The sequence below is a fragment of the Scyliorhinus canicula genome, chromosome 11, assembly GCF_902713615.1.
Source record: "Scyliorhinus canicula chromosome 11, sScyCan1.1, whole genome shotgun sequence".
Taxonomy (NCBI): Eukaryota; Metazoa; Chordata; class Chondrichthyes; order Carcharhiniformes; family Scyliorhinidae; genus Scyliorhinus; species Scyliorhinus canicula.
Window position 1 is genome coordinate 105,844,192 of NC_052156.1, and position 25,549 is coordinate 105,869,740.

At 43.5% G+C, this 25,549-nt stretch overlaps 1 protein-coding gene across 1 annotated transcript in view; it reads left to right on the plus strand.

The window, feature by feature from the left end:
• The window catches only part of ints13 (integrator complex subunit 13), a 106,727-nt gene that overhangs the window by 66,897 nt on the left and 14,281 nt on the right, over window positions 1-25,549 (plus strand). Inside the window, exons 11-15 of the mRNA XM_038810978.1 lie at window positions 166-255; window positions 15,687-15,865; window positions 20,138-20,308; window positions 22,426-22,580; window positions 24,376-24,606. Of these exons, the coding sequence (XP_038666906.1) occupies window positions 166-255; window positions 15,687-15,865; window positions 20,138-20,308; window positions 22,426-22,580; window positions 24,376-24,606 (826 nt within the window). The remainder of the gene's footprint in view (window positions 1-165; window positions 256-15,686; window positions 15,866-20,137; window positions 20,309-22,425; window positions 22,581-24,375; window positions 24,607-25,549) is intronic.

Below are 25,549 nucleotides of genomic sequence, written 5' to 3' on the forward strand. Positions count from 1 at the left end.
CTTCACTTAATTAAGTAAGTTCTGCCAAATAAAGGTGGAATACTTTGGCTCAGTAAGAGAGTGTGTCATGTTAATTTTAAGAAGAGTTCAGAATGATTAATATTTATCTATTCAGTTTCTATGTCATTTAACGTTACAGTATGTAATATAAAATATTTCTTTCAGAGTTGCATTATTGCACAGGAGCTTACAGAATATCACCAGTAGATGTAAACAGCAGACCCTCCTCCTGCCTAACAAACTTCTTACTGAATGGTGAGTAATTTTGCTGTATTTGATAGCTATCTTGGTAAAAGTATCCTGACAAAGCTAAAGTATTATGTACTATGATGCATTCTAAATAGAATGGCTCAGATTTTGCTGTAGGAATGTCAGTGTTTGCCATCATAATTCCACAGACGCAACATGTGGGCGAATGTTTTGGGTTTGGTGGGAGGATGGGATCGTTGTTATCGATATGGGGATTGACATTTGTTACTGATTATTGTTTATTACTGGTTATTGTTTATTGTTGGTGGGTGTAAATTTGGGAGAAAATGCAAAAAAGGAGAATGAAGAAATACTTTTTAAAATAATAATTCCAGAGACGCCTGTAGAATACAGTGAAAATCAAAAGTTGATGCCAGTGAGTCTAACCTTTAGAATGTGCTGTAGAGGTTCCCACAAACTGCTGTCCCCCTTATAATCATGAATTGATAAGAGATTTCACTCTAACACCGTTCACCTCACTGTGAAAACCCTGGAAAAGGTTGAATGTTGTTGAATGGCGTATAAATGGGCTTTTAATGGTCTATTAACTTCATAATTATTGCGAAATAACTTCCCTGGCCCTGAAAAGCTGATTTTATCTTAGTGGAATGTCAAAGTTCTCCACTATATTTAAAAGTTCCACATAGAAGTCTGTTTATTTTTACTTTTTCTATTTTAATAGTTACATATCTAAATCTCTACCCGGTAATATAAATTAAAAGCACTGGATTTTAAGTGCTTTTAACTTCCCAGCTTGTTTGTTCTGTGTAAATATTTCAATTTGGTTGCCTATCTGTTAGCTGTCAACATTGCATCTGCCCTTGATTTGGTGCCAGATTTAAACTGTTGCAGGGATAGGAGAAATTCCTGTCAGATTGCTCGGTCTTTGTCGTCTCTTCGAGGTCAGGGTTAAGCACACTTGCTTCACCACTGACTGCAAAATCCAGGTCATTGACACATTCCGCTGCATTAAACCCGCTTTCACCCTCAATCATGTACCAATATTGTTGAGACTTTGCTATGCCAATTGTAATTTTAAAATATTTCTGTGTACAACAAGACCCTAATTGGCTGAAGGATTGATATTTACAATAATGTTTAATGACTAACTGTGAGGCGTTAGATGTATGTATTTCTGTCTGTAGTTGGCTTAGTACAGCCATTGTTCCCACAGCACTGCTTTTTATGTCCTCCTTCCATATTTATTGTTCATAAAGCCTACATTTATTGAGACCAAGATTTTCCAATTGGAACACTGATGCAATCCATTTAAATTGAGCGGTTTGCTATTGATGTAATTGTTAAACTTGGTGTTTAAGTTATAAATGTACTGCAGAAGCCAAAGAGGATGGTGAGATCATGCAGTATTGTCGAACTGCTCCTGGCAATGAACTCTGGATGCTTAAATGAATGTGATGGTATCTTAATATCACTGCATTTCTTTGGGCAGGACCAAGCTACATGTGCAGGTTAAAAGCATCATCATTTTCGTTTTTGCATTTACTTCAATGTCAGCATCTGAGAAGAGAGATAACATCCCCTTCATCAGAACCTGTTTGGTGTCTCCCTATTGTCCATTCTCCAATGTACATTAGTCTTTTGAACTTTTCTTTGTGAATTCGAGGTGATCTTATTGAAACATCTAAGATTCTGTGGGGGTTTGACAGGGCTATGTGCTGAGGGGGTGTTTCCCCCTTGTGGGGGAATCGAGAACAATGGGGTACAGTTTCAGAATAAGGAGCCTCCCATTTATTTATTTTTTTAAATAATCTTTATTGTCACAAGTAGGCTTACATTAACACTGCAATGAAGTTACTGTGAAAAGCCCGAGGGAGATGAGGAGAAAATTCTTCTCTAAGGGAGTCACTCATCTTTGGAATTCTCTTCCTCAGAGAACATTAAAGGATGGGTCATTGAGTACATTCAAGGCTGAGTTAGGGAGTCTTTCAATCTGCAAGGTAGGAAAGTGGAGTTAAGATACGTCAGATCAGCTATGGCCTTATTGAAAGAGGCGTAGGCTTAGAGAGTCAAATGGCCTGATCCTGCTCTTATTTCTTATTTAGTTCCTTAAGGCTCTGAGCAAAGTTCTGTCCCATTTTAAATGTCTTTTTCCCTCCAACCCTATTCTTTGTCAGTTTGCTTGTGGCGATGGGATTACGTTCAAGTTGAAAAGAAGATAGAATTAGTTAATCAAACCTTGGACACAAACTAGTGGATAGACTTACTTTTTTTCTCCTCCAGGCAAAGCTGGCCAACAGCATCCAGTGTTGAAGGATGATCTGTTCAGTGTGCTTAAAATGATAAAGGGCTTTGATGGAAGTGAATCTATTCCCTCTGGCGGGATCCATAATGTTACATTTGGACCTGGGTTATTCAGGAATGAAATTAGTGATCAGCTTTTCACACAGAGGGTAGTGGAAACTTGTAAATCTTTTCCAACAAGACTGTGGTTGTTGGGGATCAATTAGAGCTTTCAAGACTGAGATGGCTAGATGTTCGTTGGGCAAGAGTACAAAGCTATATGTGGTTAAACTGGGTAAAATGGGTTGCGGTACAGTTTAGTCATGATCTGATTGAATGGTGGAGCAGGCTCGAGTAATCATATGGCTAAATCCTGGCCTTTACTTATGCTGTTAGTCTGCAGTTCACTTGAAACAATTGAGCTAAAGCTCCACAGTTAGATATCTTTCCAGTTGCACCGCACTTCCTACGTATAGAGCCTTGACATTTGTGCTGTCTGGAGCTGGATATTAATACTCTCAATTGTGAATGTACTAGACCCTGGCAGGATGGAAATATGGAACTTTTGTGTCAGGCTTAATGGGTAGCACTCTTGATCCGAATCACAAGGCTGTTGGTTACCATCCTCCTCCAGAGACATGAGCACAAAATCCAAGTTGACACTCTCCTAAAATACTGTGGACTGCCACACTGACAAACCTTTCGTTGAGATGTCTGCCCTTTCAGGTAACCATAAAAAATCTTCTGGTACAATGTTGGAGATGATTAGGGGAGTTCTCCCCAGAAAGATCGCTTCAAATTAAATTAGATATTAATTCTGTTGGAGCTTGCTGTGTGAAAATTGGCTGCCATGTTTCATCAAAAGTACTTAATTGGCTATGAAATACTTTGGGACATCTTGGGGTTGTAAATGATGCTATGTAAATGTAAGTCTGCCCATCTTCAATTTGGTCTGACCAGTACAACGTAAAATAATTTTCTGAACCTGATGGGCAACTTGCACTTCTTTAATGAATGGTCACTGCTATCCCCTGGTCTCAGTCCATTACAGGAACCTCTGCATGGTATAGTCATGCCTCACAGTTTGATTTGATCTATGTCAGTAGCTTTCATTTGGTATTCCTTCCTTCTGCTTCCTGCTTCATTTGCTAGTAGATCTAATCTAACCTTGCGTGTGTATACATATGCAGGTGTATCCTGTGCCAACTTTCCCCTTTGTTCTCACACATACATATAACTGAAATGCATAAAATATTTGCCTATATCTGACTGGACGTCTTTAACACTTGAATTTTGGCTTAGTAACTGTTCAGTATAAAAAGCCGCCTAAACTGAGAATGTACTGTTCCTCCTAAGCCCTTGTCTAACTTTCTCCAAACTTCCCTCTCCCTTTGAAAAGCAGAATGGTGCGGATGCTGAAATAAAAACAGCCAGTGCTGGAAATACTCAGGTTATGGCACCATCTGTAGAGAGAGAGTTAATATTTCAGGCCTGTGACCTTTCACCAGAACTTGTCAAGAGAAACAATAATTGTGTTTCTCTCCACCGATACTGCCACAGCCATCCTCCCTCTTTCTTGGGCGTGAAATTACAATCTTTGTTTTATTTCACAATCTAGGGCCCTGTTCCTCATCCGTTCCAATGCATGAACATGAAACATGACACATTGCAGTGTTCCAATTTAGGAACACCCAACATCAATGATTTGTGAGCAAATTTTTACTATTTGACAGAAACAAGGGTCTTTAGCTGATAATTCCTTTTCCTTGTCTAGCTTTTAAATAGTGACTAGCCAGACACACCCAATAAAGTTGGCTTTATTTAGGTCATTCCCTTATCTTACCCAGACATTGGATCTCATCCGTCATCTTTAAACTTTTGACAGCCTTGGCTTGCTGGTTTTGGTCATTCTTTGTTCCGAAAGCCTGACACTCGCAGAGTGTTGCACAGTCATTTTGAAATTTCCCAGAGCTCAGCAGAGAGTAAGAAGCAAAATTTCTGAGACCAGTTTCACAAAATAGTATGACTGTTTCACGCATCTCAATTATTTTTAACCAAAAGGGACACTTAGTCGACAAGTTACCTTACAGGTTATCCAAATAAAACCTGGCTACACTTTCCAGGCGAATAAAACTAGCATTGCTTGGCTTGCCCAGCATGAACGGTGACCCTCATGATCAGAATGTTGATGAGGAGCATTAATGCTGACTGTGGAGAAGTCTGTGAGCAAAAGCCATCTTGCTGTCTTGTCCATGCTGTTCAAAATGGAGAAAATTTAAACTGAGGAGTTTGATGATATTATGTCGCTTTTCAAACTTGGACCTTTACTTTTACCCTAAAGGTAACAAAAATAGAAACATGCTGCCGAATCTTTTGTCTTGCATTCGTCAAGACAGTTTCGCAGAAATACCAATTCTAATGGGAACAACAATTTATACTGCATGAGAAGAGAGTGCTGATTGGTTGGTGTTATAGGCACCTGGTCAGCTCTTATCAGTGGCTAAGAAACTGAACCAGATGCCATAACTTTTTTTAGATGGTACGGGAAGATCAATTTGTTCCAGGAGTGATAATATAAGAAATATGGCTTGGTTATTTTATAAACAAATGTGAGTAAAAGAAAACGATATTTAAATTGTTAAACTTTAACCCCAACAATAACAGATTACACGCAGTTTCTTAACTTTAGCACATTAGTTCACATTTAACAACACTAACAGAATGTGCAGCTCTCATGCCACTTTCACAGTAAGAAATCTTCCAACATCAGGTTAAAGTCCAACAGGTTTGTTTCAAACACTAGCTTTCGGAGCACTGCTCCTTCCTCAGGTGAATGGGGAGGTAAGTTCCAGAAACATATATAAAGACAATGCTTTGAATGCTAGCATTTGCAGGTCTGTCTGTTTTCTTGCATCTTTGTAGAAACTTAATGTCAGTGTCTATATGCGCAAACTTCTTGGAGACCCTCCCCACTTTGAGCCGGCAGTTTGCGTGTCGATGGTAGCCATAATGTGGAGATACCAGTTTTGGACTGGGGTGAGCACAGTAAGAAGTCTTACAACACCAGGTTTAACTCCAACAGGTTTGTTTCAAACACTAGCTTTCGGAGCACTGCTCCTTCCTCACGTGATTGAAGAGGTATGATCCAGAAACATATATATAGACAAAGTCAAAGATGCAAGACAATGCTTTAAATGCGAGCATTTGTAGGTCTTGTCTGCTTTCTTGCATCTTTGTAGAAACTTAATGTCAGTGTCTATATCCGTGATCTTCCTGGAGATCCTCTCCATTTTGAGCCGGCAGTTTGCGGTGTCGATGGTAGCCATGATGTATCTTTGACATTGTCTATATAAATGTTTCTGGAACATACCTCTTCATTCACCTGAGGAAGGAGCAGTGCTCCGAAAGCTAGTGTTTGAATCAAACCTGTTGGACTTTAACCTGGTGTTGTAAGACTTCTTACTGTGCTCGCCCCAGTCCAACGTTGGCATCTCCACATCACAACCACTTTCATAGGCAGACAAAGGCAATACTTTCATTTACAAAGCAATTTTTCTTCTTGTAGGGACATTCGTTCTGAACCCTTTTTCCAAAACCTGCCTCGGTGACAACTTTCATGACCTTCTGAATCAGTTTCCAAAGCCATCTCCCTGTACCTGTTCAAAACAGGATCTCTCTCTCTCTCTCTCTCTCTCTCTCTCTCTCTCTCTCTCTCAGCTCCACCCAACCATATTATTTATATAGAACAGTACAGCATAGAACAGGCCCTTCGGCCCTCGATGTTGTGCCGAGCAATGATCACCCTTCTCAAACCCACGTATCCACCCTATACCCGTAACCCAACGCACAAAAGAACAGAGCCATGTTATTGATATGCAACTAACCTCCCATTGACTGAGAAAGAGGCCACCAGACTCTAATGGGCTAATAGCTGGTCAGACAGGAATGTCCCGAAGGACAACGGCTCTCAGGTGATTCACCCTTGCTGAACAGGGCCATCCTGTGTATGCCCTCTAACATTTTAAAATCTGAACAGGATAATGTAACTCATGCCAGATGTAGGTGTATCCCTCTGATTCTGTGTTAGCAGGTTTTTTTTTCCACTCACTGTTTAACCCCTACATTGACTGCCACATTGGGGTCTCATTTCTGGACCTAATTCTCGAATATCTTCCTTGCGTAACAGTTGGTACGTGGACTCTGATTTGTAGAGGCATTGCCATGTAGAATGCACCAGGGATTAGTTAGCTGCCAAGTTTTTGTTTAAATTCAGACAAGGCAGGTTGACTCTGGTCAAGGCACTGCCAAGGGAAATGAACCAGGGAATGGCTGGACTGCTCCCCAGGCTTCTGTTTAGTTGAAAAATGCACAAAGCTGCTGACACACGTAAGTAAGCTTGGAAGCTAACTGTTCCCTGGTGCATTCTCCACGACAATGCTTCTACCAATCAGAGTCCATTTGCCAATCGATCAGCATTCTCTCCTCATACTGTATTGTGTTATCCCAGAATGAATGCCTGATGGTGGGGTATGAGTTGTTGAGTGGGCAATCGAGGCAGTGGTGATGGGTTTGAAGCTTCACCTGTTGATTGAAGGGAGGGGAGTTTAGTTCTTGACTGGGGAATGGTGTTGGAGAAACAGGATTTGAGTGTGTGGAGAGTTGAAGAAAAGGCATCTGATAGTATCCTGAATTATAAAGTAATAGGGTTCTTATTATGAATGTAACAGGAACTTAATTAATGTACTTGGACCCTGGTTATTAATGTCATAGATCTCTTACTAATGTAACAGGATCCATATTATTGATGCAATAGGTTAGCGATTGATTAAACAGATTAATATATTTGGACTCTGATTATTACTCTAGTAGCCTCCTGATTGTTTTCATATTATGATCCAGATTATTGATGCAGGTGACCCTGATTGTTGTAGAAATACCTATCTTTTTCCTGCACAGCAGCAGTCAGGCCTCAGAACAGAAATCACTCTGACATCCGCAGCAGCCATTGCTGCTTCAGAACTTGTGACCCCAAAAGTTCATCCTGTGACCTGGCAGTTTGGGAAGCCTGCGCTAGTCTTCCAGCTGCACAATTAACTTCTTAATCTGTTTGTCTCTCTGCCAATTAGCATGTGGCTCAAGTTAATCTCCCTCCTCACACAGTCCTGCCTCTGCCTTCCTTCCAATGTTGCTGTTTCTGAATTGAATTATGATAGCTGGTTCTTCTCATCTGTGCTCCTTTCCAGTCGCATTGAGATATCCCTTACCCTGACAACATGTTGGCAACGCATTCCCCTCTCTTGATCATGACTACAGAGAACACCCTCATTGTACCTGTTGGACAGGGCCAGACTCTGCAGATCCTTATTTTGGCCTCAGATAGGTTTTGTAACTGTCAGTTGCACATTCCTCCACTTGTATCTGTATCTCCTGGTACTGTGACGGTGGCCTGGAGTAAAATATCTAAATATTCCTCCTCCTCCCTTTATATTTGGAGAGTATCTTTACCTTGAATTCCAGCGTAATAATGCTTGAATCTGAATGTCTGGACACAGACTTTTTCCCACAAGCGTAATCAATGAGGCCCACAAGTTTCCACATTTTGCATTGCCTGTGCTACCATTATTAGGGAATCAGAAATTTACAGCACAGAAGGCCACTTGGCTTATCAGGCCTGGGTTGGTTCTTTGAAAGGGCAATCTTTTTTATCCCCGCGGTCCTGGTGTTGATCCATAACCCTGTAAATTCCTCATCCTCAAATTCTTGTCCAGTTCGTTTTTAAAATTATCAATGGAATCCGCTTTGTACCTTTCTGGGGAGGAGTATTCTGGATCCTGACGATATTGAGTGAATAGATTTCTCCTCATCACCACTCTGGATATTTTGAATATGAGCTAAAATCAATGACCGCTGATTATTGACGCACTCATCTGTTTTTCTCTAACAACTTTAATCAAACTGCTTATAATTTCAGAAAACCTCTATTAGGTTTCCACTTAACCATTCGGTGTTCCATGGAGAACAATCCTAACTTTTCCACCTCCTCATAACTGAAATTCCCCATCTCCAGAAAACCTTCATTGTCCCTTCCTTAAACTGTGTGGTGCTCAGAATTGTCCACAATGTTCATTTATGGGATGTGGATGTCGCTGGCTGGGCAAGCATTTATTGCCCATTCCTAGTTGCCCTTCAGAAGTGGTGGTGAGTTGCCGTCTTGGGCCACTCCAGTCCCTGAGGTATAGGTACACTTATTGTACTGTTAGGGAGGGAGTTCCAGGATGTTGCCCTACCGACAATGAAGGAATGGCGATATATTACCAAGTCAGGGTGGTGAGTAACTCTACCTTCTAGATGGTAGCGGTCGAGGGTTAAGAAGGTGCTGCCTAAGGAACCTTGGTAAGTTACTGCAGTGCGTCTTGTAGATGGTACATACAGCTGCCACTGTTTGTTGGTGGTGGAGGGTTTGAATTTTTGTGGAAGGGGGAGCAATCAAGCAGGCTGCTTTGTCCTGGGTGGTGTTGAGTTTCTCGAGTGTTGTTGGAACTGCACTCATCCAGGCAAGTGTAAAGTATTCCTTTAGACTCCTGACTTGTGCCTTGTAGATGGTGGACAGGTTTTGGAGGGGGTCAGAGGTGAGTTACTCACCGTAGGATTCCTAGCCTTTGACCTGCCCTGGTAGCCACAGTATTAATATGGCTAGTCCAGTTCAGTTTCTGATCTATGGTAAACGCCCCACACCCCCAAGATGTTGATTGTGGGGGATTCGGCCATTGAAATGAAAATGAAAATCGCTTATTGTCACGAGTAGGCTTCAATGAAGTTTCTGTGAAAAGCCCCTAGTCGCCACATTCCGGCGCCTGTCCGGGGAGGCTGGTACGGGAATCGAACCGTGCTGCTGGCCTGGTTGGTCTGCTTTATAAGCCAGCGATTTAGCCTTGTGAGCTAAACCAACCCCTGGTTTAGCCCCTAAACATCGCCCCATTGAATGTCATGGGGCGATGGTTAGATCCTCTCTTGTAGGAGATGGTCATTGCTTGCCACTTGTGTGGCGCGAATGTAACTTGACTCTTGTCAGCCTAAACCTGGGTATTGTCCAGTTTCTGCTGCATTTGGACATAGACTGTTTCATTATCCGAGGAGTCACGAATGGTGCTGAACATTGTGCAGTCATCCGCAAACATCCCTACTTCTGATCTTATGATGGAAGGGAGGCCATTGATGAAGCGGTTGAAGATGGTTAGGCTGAGGACACTATCCTGAGGAACTCCTGTGGTGATGTTCTGGATCTGAGATGATTGTCCTCCGACCACCGCAACCATCTTCCTTTGTGCTAGGTATGACTCCAACCAGTGGAGATTTTCCCCCTGATTTCCATTGATTCCAGTTCAGCTAGGGTTCCTTGATGCCATACTTGGTCAAATGCTGCCTTGGTGTCAAGTGCAGTCACTCTCACCTCTGACATTTAGCTCTTTTGTCCACGTTTGAACCATGTTATGGTGAGTAGCTGGTGGGTGTACCAGGGGTATTAGCGAACATTTATGCACCAAATTGGGATGGCGTAGATTTTATCAAAAGGGTGTATAATAACATAATCTTTATTGTCACAAGTAAGCTTACATTAACACTGCAATGAAGTTACCGTGAAAAGCCCCCAGTTGCCACATTTCAGCACCTGTTCAGGTACATGAACATAGACATAGAATTTACAGTGCAGAAGGAGGGAGAATTCAGAATGTCCAAATTACGTGACATGACATCTTTCAGGACTTGTGGGAGGAAACTGGAGCACCCGGAGGAAACTCATGCAGACTCGGGGAGAACGTGCAGACTCTGCACAGGCAGTGACCCAAGGTGGGAATCGAACCTGGGACCCTGGCGCTGTGAAGCAACAGTGCTACCCACTGTGCTACCGTGCCGCCATGGCCACCATCCCTGATCTGAACTCTCACCAGTTGATTATGGGTGGAGATTTCAACTGCGTATTAGACCCGAGGGTGGACAGGTCAAGTCCCAGGTGTCTGGTTACTTCTGGGATGTGAAGGAAGGGGAGCAGATTCATGGAGATTTAGTTATCCAAGGGAGAGGGAGTTTTCCGCTTCTCTCACGTCACCTGGTATACTCCAGAATAGACATTACTCTCGGGGATGGTGGGAGCTGGGTACTTGGCGATTGTAATGTCGGACCATGATCCACACCATGTGGATTTGCGATTGGATGGGCCGAGCCCAGCGCCCCCCATGGATGTTGGATGTGTCACTCCTGGCAGATAAGGGATTTTGTGTAAGGGTGGCTTCGACCATAGATTCCAAGTAGAATGGGGAGGTTCCGCCTACCACGTTCTGGGCAGCTTTGAAGGCGGTGATCAGAGGGGAAATAATATCATACAAGGCCCCCAAGGATAAGGTTGGCAGTGCTGAAAGACGGAGATTGGTGGATCAGTATTCCACAACCTCTACAGCAGAGTTGTTGGCAGAGAGAAAGATGCTACAAATGATGTTTGAGTTTGAATCAACATGGAATGCGGTGAGACAGCTTCGCTGTCTCAAGGGACATTTTGAGGATAAAGCCAGTCATTTATTAGCTCACCATTTGAGACAGCAGGCAGCCACACTGAAGATAGCCCAGGTTAAAGCTGAGGAGTGAGAGCTGGTTGCTGCTCTGGATAAGATTAATGGAGCTCAGATGTTTTTCGTCAAGGGCTGACATCTTGATCTTTACCTCATTGGTGGTGCGGGGAGGGCGGTTTTGGAAAAGAAGATGGCTCTCTCCACCAGATTCAGTTGAGAGACCCTGGTCAGTAGATGCACTGCCTAATTGTGTCTCTGACCATCTCTTCCTTTGTCGGAAAACAATTCAGCTTCACAGTCCTCTTGCTTTGCTTGCCCGCAGCTATAAAATGGAAGAGGTTCCCCTCCTTGATTTGATGCCAAAAGCCTGGACATATGGGGTGCTTGATGCACGTCTAAGTGGAGGGCGCGTGACCTGCTCAGTGCTGCCACTTGTGGCCGGAGGACTTCACCCAGGGGCTGTTTAGCACAGGGCTAAATCGCTGGCTTTGAAAGCAGACCAACGCAGGCCAGCAGCACAGTTCAATTCCCGTTCCAGCCTCCCTGAGCAGGCGCCGGAATGTGGCGACTAGGGGCTTTTCACAGTAACTTCAGTTGAAGCCTACTTGTGACAATAAGCGATTTTCATTTCATAGCGTCATTCCCTCATATTTAAATCAGAGGCCACCATTATCAATAAAAATGCCGGTAGCAACGGCACTGGGGCAGGTTGCATAAGCTCAACCTGTCCCAATTGGTGGAACGAGTGAGGGAGGAGGTTCGGAGTTGGGATGCGCTCCCGCTGTCACTAGCGGGGAGGGTGCAGACTGTTAAGATGACGATTCTCCCGAGATTCTTGTTCATATTTCAGTGTCTCCCCATTTTCATCCCAAGGTCCTTCTTTAAGAGGCTGAATAAAATTATCCTGGGATTTGTCTGGGCGGTGAAGACCCCGTGGGTGAGAAAGGCGATGCTCAAAAGGAACAGAGGGGATGGGGGCTGGCGTTGCTGAACTTTAGCAACTACTACTGGGCGGGCAACATAGCGATGATAAGGAAATGGATGGTGGGCACGGGTTTGGTTTGGGTGCGGATGGAGGCTGCTTCGTGCAGGGGCACCAGGTTGGCAGCCCTGGTTACGGCGCCTCTGCTGCTCCCGCCGGCGCGGTACTCCACCAGTCCTATAGTGGTGGTGGCTCTGCGGATCTGGGGCCAGTGGAGGAGGCAAAAAGGGGAAGTGAGAGCATCGGTGTGGACCCCAATCTGCGGCAATCACCGATTTGCCCCGGGGAACATGGACGGTGGGTATCGACTGTGGCGGAGGGCGGGGATTGAGAGGGTGGGTGACCTGTTCCTGGAAGGGAGCTTTCCGAGCATGAGGGCGTTGGAGGAGAAGTTTGCGCTGGCGAGATGGAATGACTTTAGATACTTACAGGTGCGGGATTTTGTGCGCAGACTGGTTCCGTCCTTCCCATGCCTCCCGCCAAAGGGGAGGCAGGACAGGGTAGTTTCTAGGGGAGAGGTAGGTGAGGGTAGAGTCTCAGATATTTATAAAGAACTAATGGGAGCAGAGGATACACAGACTGAGGACCTGAAGCTTAAGTGGGAAGAGGAGCTTGGCGGGGTGATGGAGGATGGTATTTGGGCAGAAGCCCTGAGCAGAATAAACACGACCGCAACATGCGCTAGGCTCAGCCTGATCCAGTTTAAGGTCGAGCACCGGGCCCACATGACAGGGGCCCGGATGAGTAAATTCCTCAGGCTGGAGGACAAGTGTGCCAGATGAGCCGGAGGGCCGGCTAATCACGTGCACATGTTCTGGTCGTACCCTAAACTCAGGGGGTACTGGCAGGGATTCGCGGACATCATGTCCCGGGTTTTGAAAACGGGGGTGGTAATGAGTCCTGAGGTGACAATCTTTGGGGTTTCGGAGGACCCGGGAGTCCAGGAGGAGAAGGAGGCTGACATCTTGGCCTTTGCTTCCCTGTTAGACTGGCGACGAATACTGTTGGCATGGAGGGACTCGAAGCCCCCGAAGACCAAAGCGTGGCTATCGGATATGGCGAGCTTTCTCGGTCTAGAAAAGGTTACGTTCGCCTTGAGAGATTCACTATCAGGGTTCACCCGGAGGTGGCAGCCATTCATTGACTTCTTCGCGGAGGATTAATCGTCAGCAAGGGGGGGGGGAGCTAAAGTAGTGTAGAGTGGGGGGCGGTTTGGGCAGGTCCTTGCGAGATGGAGTTTGCGTTATTTGCTTTTCTTTTTGTACAGTACTACGCAATGTCATTGTTTTATATGCCAAAAATAACTCAATAAAATTTTTTAAAATTCCGGTAGCAGCCGTTGGATCTGCTTCTCCCGTGATCAGGACAGCCGTGGGAACGCCACCATCGATCGCTCCGTGACCCACCTGGAAGTCATGACCCGCACTTTGAAAAATCCTGTCATAGAATCATGGAGTACAGAAGAGGCCCTTCGGCCCATCGAGTCTGCACTGACAAGCTACATTAAATTACACTAATCCCACTTTCTAGCACTTGACCCACAGCCTTGAATGTTATGACATTTCAAGTGCATATCCACATACTTTTTAAATGTTGTGAGGTTTCCCGCCTCTACTCAAATCCCAACTGAACTTCCTGCCCCTTACCTTAAAATTATGCCCTCTTGTTATTGACCCTACAACTAAGGGGAAGTTGCTTTCTATCCACACTGTGCAGTTATTGTTCAATCATTATATTTGGCTTAATATATCTTTGTTTATTTAACATTGCCTCTGATGTATTTTTTGAAGTTGCTTAGGTCCTTCATCTCCTATATAATTAAGATTAGTAGAGGGGCAGCACCATGACGAAGTTGTTAGCATGGCACTGAGGAACCGGGTTCGATCCCGGCCCCAGGTCACTGTCCGTGTGGAGTTTGCACATTCTCCCCATGCCTGCATGGGTCTTACCGCCACAACCCAAAGATGTGCATGGTAGGGCTGGTTTAGCTGAGTGGGCTAGACAGCTGGTTTGTGATGCAGAACAAAGCCAGCAGTGCGGGTTCAATTCCCATACCAGCTTACAGGCGCCAGAATGTGGCGACTTGCGGCTTTTCACAGTAACCCTCGTCGTCGGGAAACCCGTGCGCTGGCATGACCAGCCGGTAAATCCCACCCTTATTGTTTGCATCTGTGCATTGAAAAAGAGGAAATAATAGTGAATTACACATTCTTCTGAACAGATACATTAACAGTGCAATAAGACTGGCCTTAAAAGCCACAGGTGCAAGCGATTCAATTTTTTCCACAATTTATAGGTAAATCCTGCTAACTCTGCTTCCGCCAATAACAAAACTCTGTGTATTTTCCTGTAGGTCCCTATTTTGTTTTTGAGGTCCCTCAGTTTGAGTTGAGGCTACTCTGGGATTCAAGTTAATTCTTATCTGTATGAATAGCAATCACTAGATAAGTCAAGCTGATGTAAATTTTATCTGAAACTGTAAAATTAGGTTCTCCTCCTGTATTGCGCATATTGTTATGGGCCAGGGTTTAGAGAACCCCAAAGTGTATCATGGAGTTCACCTGACGCACAACTTTTAATAGATTGTGGTATGGGGAGCACACGGCCCACTCTACAGTTGTGGTACAGTAGAAATGGAAAAGTGTTTTGCTTTAAAAAATAATGTTTATTTTATGAACTCAAGTTAACCTTTTTTAAAACATACAGTGAACATCTTAGCAACCATTAATTCAAATGCAACCCCCAAAGAATACAACACTAAGTAATCCTTTAAGCTTTCCTTTTAACATCTAGAAACACTTAAAACACCTTTTACCGGAAGCACATTAGGTTTACATTCACTACTGAGAACATTTATAATTCTGAATTCACCAAATGATCAAGAGATAGTCTTTTGATGGCAGAGAGAACAGCAGTACACCTGCTTGGTCTGGCGTCAGGTCCCAACACTGAAAACAAAACCAAAAACACACCCTGCAGCAAACAGCCTAAAACAAAAGTAAAAAGCTGACAGACAACCCAGCTCCACCCACTCTCTGACATCACTGCAGTAGTAAACACCCATTTCTTAAAGGTACTCTTACTACAAATATTTATATACACACCCATTTATAAACACCCACCCATTTATAAACACCCATTTCTTAAAGGTACTCTCACATGACAATATAGCACCATTATGCAATGTATGACACCATTTTATTGCAACATCAGCTGCTTATGCAATCTTTTCAGTGTACAGTCTGCCTCTTTTTTATATAAATTTAAAGTACCCAATTATTTTATTCCAGTTAAGGGGCAATTGAGTCTGGCCAATCATCTTTGGGTTGTGGGGGTGAAACCCACACAGACAGTGACCCGGGCCAGGATCGAACCCAGATCCTCAGCACCGTATGCAGCAGTGCTAGCCACTGTGAGGCCCTACAGTCTGCTTCTTTGTGAAACAACTTCAGCTCTGTCTACTTACACTCTTTCTAAAAAGACACAACTGCAATTCTATTGCGCCTTTTAATAGCTCAACATGTCCCAAAGCGCGAAACAGCTAATGAAGTACTTTTGAAATGTGGCCACTGTTGTGATGTAGCAATGTAGGAAACTAATGTTTAATTTGCAGACAAAAATTGATGTTTATGTCCTTCTGTATACATCAGGTCGATCAGTTTTGTTGGAACAGCCTCGTAAGTCAGGTTCCAAAGTGATTAGTCACATGCTTTGCAGCCACGGCGGTGAGATTTTTCTGCATGTTTTAAGCAGTGTTCGCTCCATTCTAGAGGACCCTCCATCGATTAGTGAAGGATGTGGAGGAAGAGTTACTGATTACCGGATTACGGTTGGTCACTTTCTAAAAATGTATATAATTATAATTGATTTACTTCCATGCCCTGATGTCAATTATTGATGACGTTGTAGACAGCTACTTAACCGCTTAATTAGCAGAATCAATGTTTAAATATAGACTAATTTTTTTCACAAAAATAGCCTTTAATATTACATTTTTACTAGAATACTATATATTCTATTTCAGCATTGATTGATTTGTGTCAGAGAATTGAATTCTGTCATGCATTCACTAATGGCACATTGAGAATTACTTCACTTGAAGACTCTCCTTGTGCTGTAGTTGCATTAGCTAATAAGAAAATGGATGCTGAATCACTTCATTTGATTCTGTATTCTTGGAGTGTGACTGCACAATAATAACCTGAGACTGACTAGAGATTCCTTTCAAACTAGGAAATTGGAAATCATATTTTTAATTGGAAAGCTTTATATAGATCCATGAAAACCTATTAAAATGACACCCAGGAAAAGTCCAAGAGGTTCATCCCCCTGTCCTAAACAATTGGGATGCATTTGGCATCAAACTACGTAATTGTGTGGGTGGACGAGAAAATGCATCTCTGATCCTCTTTGGTAATCCGAAGTAGATCAGATTAGCCCTGATCATATCTTTTTCTTCATTACTTCATGGGATGTGGGTGTCACTGGCCAGCATTTGTTGCCCATCCCTAATTGCCTTTGAAGTGAGTGGTTTGCTCGACCATTTCAGAGGGCAGTTAAGAGTCACCACATTTACTGTGGATCTGGAGTCACTTGTAGGCCAGACTACATAAGGATTAAAGATTTATTTTTTCTTCATTATGGGGATGTGGGCATCACTGGCTGGGCCGGCATTTGTAGCATTTATTACCAATCCCTAATTTCCCTTGCACAGGGCTTTTTAAGAAACAAATATTGCTGTGAATCTGGAGTCGCATGTCGGCCAGACCAGATAAAGACAGCAGATTTCCTTCCCTAAAGGATATTAATGAACCAGATCGGTTTTTACAACAGTCAACAATGGTTTCATCATTAGATTTTTTAAATTTAGATTATTTTTTAAAATTCAAATTTCGCCACCTGCCATGATGGGATTCAAACCTGGGTCCCCAAATCATTACCCTGGGTCCCCAGATCATTACCCTGTGTCTCTGCTTTGCTAGTCTAGCGACAATATCATTCCACCAAGACCTCCCCATTTCATTCGCTAAAGGACATTAGCAAGCCAGGTGGTTTTTTACAACAGCCAGTGATAGTTTCATGGTCACCACTGCTGAAATTAAATTCCACCAGCTGCTGTGGTGGGATTTGAACTTGTAACCCCTGAGGGTAGCCTGACTTCTGGATCACTAGTCCAGTGACATTGCCCCTATCTTCCTTAAAGTATATCCTGTATTGTCAATCTCAAGTATACAATTTGTTTTTTAAAAAAAACATTTTTATTCTCCTTTTTCACATTTTCTCCCAAATTTACACCCACCAACAATAAACAATAAGCAGTAACGAACGCAATGTCAATCCCCATATCAACAATAATCCCATCCTCCCACCAAACCCCTAAACAGCAGCCTGTATGTCAACATAAACAAATAACAAAAAGGAATCTGGAATCACCCATAGTCACCATTAACACATACAGTCCCCATCCCCCCCCCCATGTTCGATGTAATCCAATTCTTGAAAGTGCATAATGAATAACCCCCATAAATTGTAGAATCCTTCCATCCTTCCCCTCAGTTCAAACTTAACCTTCTCAAGAGTTAAGAATTCCAGTAGGTCCCCCCGCCGCGCCAGGACACAGGGTGGAGAGGTTAATCTCCATCCCAACAGGATCCGCCTTCAGGCCACCAACGAGGTGAAGGCTGCAACATCTGCCTCCACACACGTTTCCAACCCCGGCTGGTCCGACACCCCAAATATGGTCTCCCGAGGGTCCGGGTCCAGTTACCCATACACCACTTTAGGGATGACCCTAAAAACCTCCTTCCAGTAATCCTCCAGCTTTGGACAGGACCACAATATATGAGCGTGGTTTGCGGGGCCCCTCCTGCAACGTTCACACGCATGTTCTACCCCCTCAAAGAGCCGGCTCATCCTTGTCCTTGTGAGGTGTACTCTATATACCACCTTCAGCTGTGTCAGCCCCAACCTCGCGCACAAGGTGTAGGCTTTCACTCTCTGGAGTGCTTCCCACCAGAACCCCTCCTCCATACCCTCTCCCAACTCTTCCTCCCACTTTGCCATGATCCCTTCCAGCGGTGCCTTCTCCTCTTCCAAAGTAGCCCCGTAAACCATCGACACTACTCCCTTCTCCATTCCCTCTGTCATCAGCACCGCCTTCAGCAATGTGGAGGCCGGCTTTACCAGAAAGCTCTGTATCTCCTTCCTGGCAAGTCTCAAACCTGCATGTATCTAAATATTTCCCCCTGCTCCAGCCCATACTTTGCTCACAGCTCCTTAAATCCTGCAAACCGACCCTCAAGAAACAAATCTTTTGGTGTCCTAATTCCTTTCTCCTCCCATCTCTAAAAATTTCCATCCCACCTCCCTGGCTCAAATCCATGGTTTCCCCCGAATCGGCATTTCCCTTGACCCTGCCCCCAACCAGAATTGATGGCGTAACTGCCTCCAAATTCTCAACAAAGCTATTATTTGCAGGACTCCGAGTATTTCCCCGGGGCCGTCGGAGCGGCGCTGTTGCTAGCGCCTTCAATCCCAACCTCCTACCCAACTCTCCTCCATTCTGACCCACTGGGAATCAACCTCTCTGACCCAGCTCCGTACCTTCTCCACATTCGCTGCCCAGTAATAATACATCAGGTTCGGAAGACTCAAACCCCCTGCCTGCCTTCCTCTCTGTCGTAGCACCTTTCAAACTCTGGCCACCTTCCCTCCCCATATGAACGAGGTAATCATTCCTTCAATGTATCTAAAAAATGCCTTTGGCAGGAAAATCGGCAGGCATTGGAAAATAAACAGAAATCGGCACAACACGTTCATTTTAACCGCCTGTGCCCAACCCGCTAGTGACAGAGGGAGACCATCCTACCTTGCCAGATCATCTTTCACCCTCCCAAACTAGAAATGTTGTACCTGTGGAGCACCCCCCCCCCCCCCCCCCAAAAACCCGAGCAACCTGCAATCCCAAGTATACTAAAGCACTTTTTCTGAGTTTTGATGGGAGAAATGATTTCATGTTTGTTTTTACTGTAGTCTAGACTCGACTCTGGTGGGGGTATAGCTACGTGGGCACTTCCTGCTGCCTTGACTAAAAGCCATTCTTCTCATGTGAACCCAAGTTATGCATCGGTAGATATTTGATTTGTTTCCCAATCATTCCTCTCTTTGCCTAATCACTAGACGTCTTAGTGCGAATTATCAGGAATAGGAACGCTGAATTTTTTTTCTCTTTAGCTCGGAAGCCATGTGGCCAATTGTTAAGCCCCTCTGCTACTCTGCCAACCTGACCGAGAACTAGAATTGTGTGTGGAACTCCTGACTTGTAGGGCTCTGTTATACCCGACTGTTTAAAAAGTCAGCCATTCATTCTGTACTTATTCTTTGTTAGATTTTGGATTTTGAGCAAAGTACTCTTTTGTCTTGCTGAAAAAAATACATTTTGTCGTAGCTTTTTATCTTGCACTCCACGGGTCAATTGCAAGAATATCAATGTCAGGGGAAACAACAACTTTATACTGAATAGGAAGAGAAGACTTGGCAGTTAGCTGTCAGCCGGTGTGCATTCTCCATGACAATGCCTCTACCAATCAGACTCAACTTGCTAACCTACTCTCTCTTCTCATACAGCATATAAGTTGTTGTTTCCCCTGATATTGGTATTCTTCCAATTGACCTGATCAGTGCAAGACAAAAATCTTCGACAAGAAGTTTGTTTTTCAGCAATACTCAAGTTCTGCACTACCAAACAACTATATACTTTTGTCTAAGAAATTAATAATGTGGACAATATCTTGGACTAGGACAATCCAGACAGATCAGTTTACTATTCCTGTTTCACATCCTCATTTGATAAATTAAATGTTCTCATTAGGCGTCTAATATTACTGTTTTGAATGATTTAAGCAGAAGCAAATGTCAGTCTTTGTAAAATTTGTTATCTGCTTATCCTCCTCTATTACGTCAGAATAGGGATCTAATAATTACTTCTCTTAAAATGTGATGTTTTCAATTCAAGAAGGTGTACCACAAAAAGTAGTTTGGCCCTGTATTGCATCCAGTCAGTGTTCTGGATTCACAGTGATGTTCTTTTTTTTCCTGATAGGACTTTGGTGAGTTCATGAGAGAGAACCGTTTAACTCCGGTAGCAGAAAGGGGATTCATGATGGATGCCAGTATGGAGCTACCATTGGAGAGGGCAAAGTCCCAGCTTGAGAGACATACACGATATTGGCCGATGATTATATCGCAAACTACAATCTTCAACATGCAGGCTGTAAGAAAGTTTAATTGTATATTCATATGTAACTTCATATGCCTGCAGATGGGAGGTCATCCCCAGATGATGGGATTAATGTTCACCTTGTTTACTGTACAGCTTCCAAATCATGGGGAACAGTGCTATTTAACATTTCTGGTTGTGGTCTAATATTCACAGTTTCAGCAGGAGATCTTTTAAGTAAATACAACCCATAACTCCAGAAAGAAAATGAATCTCTTGTCGTCCTTCAGTGTGAGCAGTGTGTCATGAAACTACCTTCAACCTATTTGAAGCTAAGGTTGCCAAACGTTGACCAAGCTGCAAGCATTTCCTTAGTATATACAATAATTTTCCCACTCTGTTGATTCGAGCAATGTTGTTTCGTGTTAATGTCGCGGAGGAAATAAGTGAGCGAATGCCCCTTTAAAGTTCATTATAATGTTGTTTGCATGCGGGCATTGATCACCTAACTTCCGAGTGCTCCACAAATGGCAGGAATAAAATTTTGAGAGTCGAGGCAGGAATGGGAGGGGGGAGGAAAAACTCCTTATTCCGCATTCGGTACAAAATGTACTTAATGAAGAGAACATTGGAATTTTAACTGAGGTAAGATGTGCTTCCACAGCAAATTATTTATTTTATTTCACATAGTACTGCTGATTATTAGACAGTATTTTGAGAGACTTGGCCTTGGATAAATACTACTTTCTTGCTTAAACAGAATGGGGGAAATGATGAGGCATTTGCATCCCTGTAAAAGTTCACAGACATACATTTCCTCTACCATTCCTTCACGTAACAAATTAAATACGGTTGCTCTGTAAACCGGAAAAACAAATGTTCTTTGTGAAAGTCCCTACAGGTATTGCTAAGGTTATTTTGGATGACAGAAAAATCATCTGGCATTAATTTAGATTTATGCTCTAATTCTTTTACAGTGAACAATTTATTATATTTTAAATGTTATTTCAGCACGAATGCACAGTCCTGTACACATATGGTACAGTATTTTGACTTCTGTGTTGGTTTGTCTGGGTGAAGCATGTCAAAAAGAACTTCCCTCCGGTTTAGACTGATTCCTATGGGAATCTGTAATTTGCTTAAAATAGTTTCATTTGGGCAGCATGGCGCCTCATGGCGCCGAGGACCGAGGTTCGATCCTAGCCCCAGGTTACTGTCAGTGTGGAGTTTGCACATTCTCCCTGTGTCTACGTGCTTCTCACCCCAAAACCCAAAAGATGTGCAGGGTAGGTGGATTGGCTCTAAATTTATTTTTAAAATCGTTTCACTTGAAGCTGCGATTTAATTAGGACATTAATTACGGAATTGCTGTATTCTGTGACTTTGTGCTTTAAACAGCTTTGTTTTCCAGATCTTGTCGGTAAATATGTTGTGGGGTAGATTTGTTGGGGCTACGGTTATTATTCATGACTATAAATTTCTCTACAAAACTGGTGGAGTTTTATTTTTAAATGAAGGATATTGTTACAGGAGCACACTAAACCTTCACTTTTCATAAGCTGAAGATGATGTGTGTTTGGGGGAATGTTGGCTAACATGTGGGAGAACTCCCTCCTCCACTTCAAGTAATCAAATTGAATCTAACTCGAGTCCAACCTACTGGAAGAGGCTGAGCAATGCCTTGTTTGAGATCAGTACCTTCGCCAATGCAACACCCTCTCAGTCCTACAATAGAAAGTCAGCTCAGATTTTGTGCTAAGGTTCTGGGGAAGGGCTTGAAGTAGGAACACTTAACGTGTGTACAGCTGGCAACCTTTGTTTCACTATGTGGCACAAATAGTCTGTAAGTTCCAGTGTTACACTGCATGTTTACTGGCATTTTAAATGTGACCAACTGAGAAATCAGCTGTTAAAATTTGTTAAAGACAGCCTGGATCAGAGGTGGACTTCTTTCGATTTGTGACCCATTCAGTGCTTTTCGATCCTGCTAAAAGGTCCCCTTCCATTGCAAAGTGGAATGATCCACAATAGATTCTAGGCTAAAGTAAGTTGAGAATTTGCAGGGAGCTGGTAAAGGAAACAATTGTAGCTTTTACTTACCCTGGTATGTCCAGCGCTGCCAGGTACCTAGTTGTTCAGTTTACTCACTCCCTGTTTTATTTGATGCTCAGGTTGTTCCATTAGCTAGTCTAATAGTGAAGGAGAGCCTAACTGACGATGATGTCCTAAACTGTCAAAAAACTATCTACAACCTCGTAGATATGGAGAGAAAAAATGATCACTTGCCCATTTCAACAGTTGGCACCAGAGGCAAAGGATCCAAAAGGTAAAATGTTTCCTTAAGAATCCATTCAATTATTAAATACAGAATTATTACAGTCCGTCGGAGTTTTGATGTACGCTTTGAGTGCTGAATGTGGCACTTGTTTTTTTGCTCAGAAGGTACTTGCTGGGCAAGTCTGGAATTCCTCCCTAAACCTCCGCACCCACCTCTCTGCTCTTTCTTTAAGACACTCCTTAAAACCTACCTCTGACAAAGTCGCCCTCTGGCAAAGGGTGGTCATTGCCCTTATTCAGCCTTATGTAAATGTGTAATGTTTTGTTTTCAAATGCTCCTGTGAAGTGCCTTGGGATGTCAATTCCGACCTTGGGTGACTGTGTGGAGTTTGCATGTTCTTCCCTTATCTACGTGGGTTTCCTCCGGGTGATTCAGTTTCCTCCCACGGTCCAAACATGTGCAGGTTAGGTGGATTGGCCATGCTAAATTAACCCTTGGTGTCAAAAAGGTTAAGTGGGGTTACTGGGTTACAGGGATAGGGTGGGGGCATGGGCCTAGGTAGGGTGGTCTTCCAGAGGGTCGGTGCAGACTTGCACCAAATTACCTCCTTCAGCACTGCAGGGATTCTATGAATACAAGTTATTAATATTTTATATCCCACAGTTCTGACTGACACCTTTGTGAATGCCACCTATCCAAAGAAAGCTCTTGAGTTTCCCCATGCCAACATTTATACGTCTTGTCCCAGGCATTTGCAGTTACCTTCATTACTTTGTTGGTGCCGTATTCTTTTGTAGAATTTTCCTTTGGTTTTGTCTACTACCTTTTTTTATGACACACATTTTCTGCAATTCACTCCAGCTTGATTGACACTGTTTTTACTGGCTCAGTCAACTTTGGGAGCTCTGAGGGCAGCATGGTGGCCTAGTGGTTAGCACAACCGCCTCACGGCGCCGAGGTCCCAGGTTCGATCCCGGCTCTGGGTCACTGACCGTGTGGAGTTTGCACGTTCTCCCCGTGTCTGCGTGGGTTTCGCCCCCACAACCCAAAAATGTGCAGAGTAGGTGGATTGGCCACGCTAAATTGCCCCTTAATTGGAAAAAATAATTGGCTAATCTAAATTTTTTTTAAAAACTTTGAGAGCTCTGAACTTGGCCATCTCAGTGCACCCATCCATACCAGAGCTCTGCGCTCCAATCATTCTGCTGGTTTGAAGCTTCTGTGCTGCTTCTTTATGTGCTTTGAACTTCTACAATTATCTTCATATTTATTGATTGTAGTCTTCTATTTTAGTGTTTAATCAAAATTTTCAGATGAATTCTTTTATTATCTTCTTGAGACATCAGTTAGTACAGTATTGGCACCACTGTAGTTAAGTTGGCATTGGGATAGGACTTGCACAAACGGTGTCTATTTTACAGCAGAGTTTCTGCGCATGATAGCAGTACCCTGATAAAAGCAGAATTATTACTCCAGCAAAATTCAGTGAGTAACAAATTACCAGCATGAAATCAATCAACAGCGCTGTCTCTGGTTTCGACCAGCTCCAGTCATTCTGGTTGAGATTTGTGTTGTCAACATGTAATTTCCTGAAATATTATACAGTATGTAGTGCTGTTAGAAGCGGAACTATAATTTTTGACATGGAGTATACATTCAGCATCACTTCTGGAGGAAGAGCCTGGTGAAAGGTGGTATGCGTATAGTCTGCCAGGTTACATATGTTCGACCATTAGGTAAAACTGCTCCTAGAGTCGGTCACACAATCACTGCACCCCGCCAGGATTAAATGACAGCAATTGCCAGTAATAACGGTGTGTGCTTCTAATTCATTCCTTTGTAGAGATGAACAGTACCGAATAATGTGGAATGAGTTGGAAACCCTAGTCAGGGCCCACTTAAACAACTCCGAGAAGCACCAACGCGTGCTAGAATGCCTGCTGGCTTGTCGGAGCAAGCCACCTGAAGAAGAGGAGCGCAAAAAGAGCCGGAGGAAGAGAGAAGATAAAGAAGATAAATCTGAAAAAGTGGTGAAAGATTACGAACCTGAGAAATCCTGGCAAGATTCCGAGCGGTGAGTACAGTATTGTTAAAACGAAGAGGTTATCATAGAATTTACAGTGCAGAAGGAGGCCACTCGGCCCATCGAGTCTGCACCGGCTCTGGAAAGAGCACCCTACCTGAGGTCAACACCTCCACCCTATCCCCATAACCCAGTAACCCCACCCAACACTAAGGGCAATTTTGGACACTAAGGGCAATTTATCATGCCCAATCCACCTAACCTGCACATCTTTGGACTGTGGGAGGAAACCGGAGCACTCGGAGGAAACCCACGCACACACGGGGAGGATGTGCAGACTCCGCGCAGACAGTGACCCAAGCCGGAATCGAACCTGGGACCCTGGAGCTGTGAAGCAATTGCGCTATCCACAATGCAACCGTGCTGCCCTCACTGGTGTCAGTTGAGTTTTGCTCTAGTTAGAGGAGGAGGAAAGGATGGAGGGGCATTTTTATTTTATTGTACTTCCTCTTCAATGAAGGAAATGATTCTTTAACAGACGCCATTTTGTTTTTGTTTAAAACGAGCTATCTCAGATATAAAGGTGTCCTGGTAGGGTGTCCTTCTTTGCTTCGACATTCCAACTGCATCAATTAAATGGACCACTTCCCTAGAGCCAGTGAACAGTGTTATGGACTGGGATCGCAGACTTCACATGCACAGAATGAAGAGTTCTATAGGGCTACCCATTGTAGGGAGAGCTCTTCGAGTGCTAAAGACAAAAACATTGTTTCCTCTCCGAGGCATCGATTTTAACATTCTCATCCATCGGTACCCGTGTCTTCAGTTCCCCAGACCATAACCTCTGAAAATCCCTCACAAAACCTCACTATCTCAACTTCATTTCCTCCTTTTGCCATCTGACCTAACATCTCCTTTGGCCTGGTATCAAATTTTGTTTTATCATTGTTACTGTCAGTCGTCCCGCTATTCACAAATCAAATCTACCCGGAGT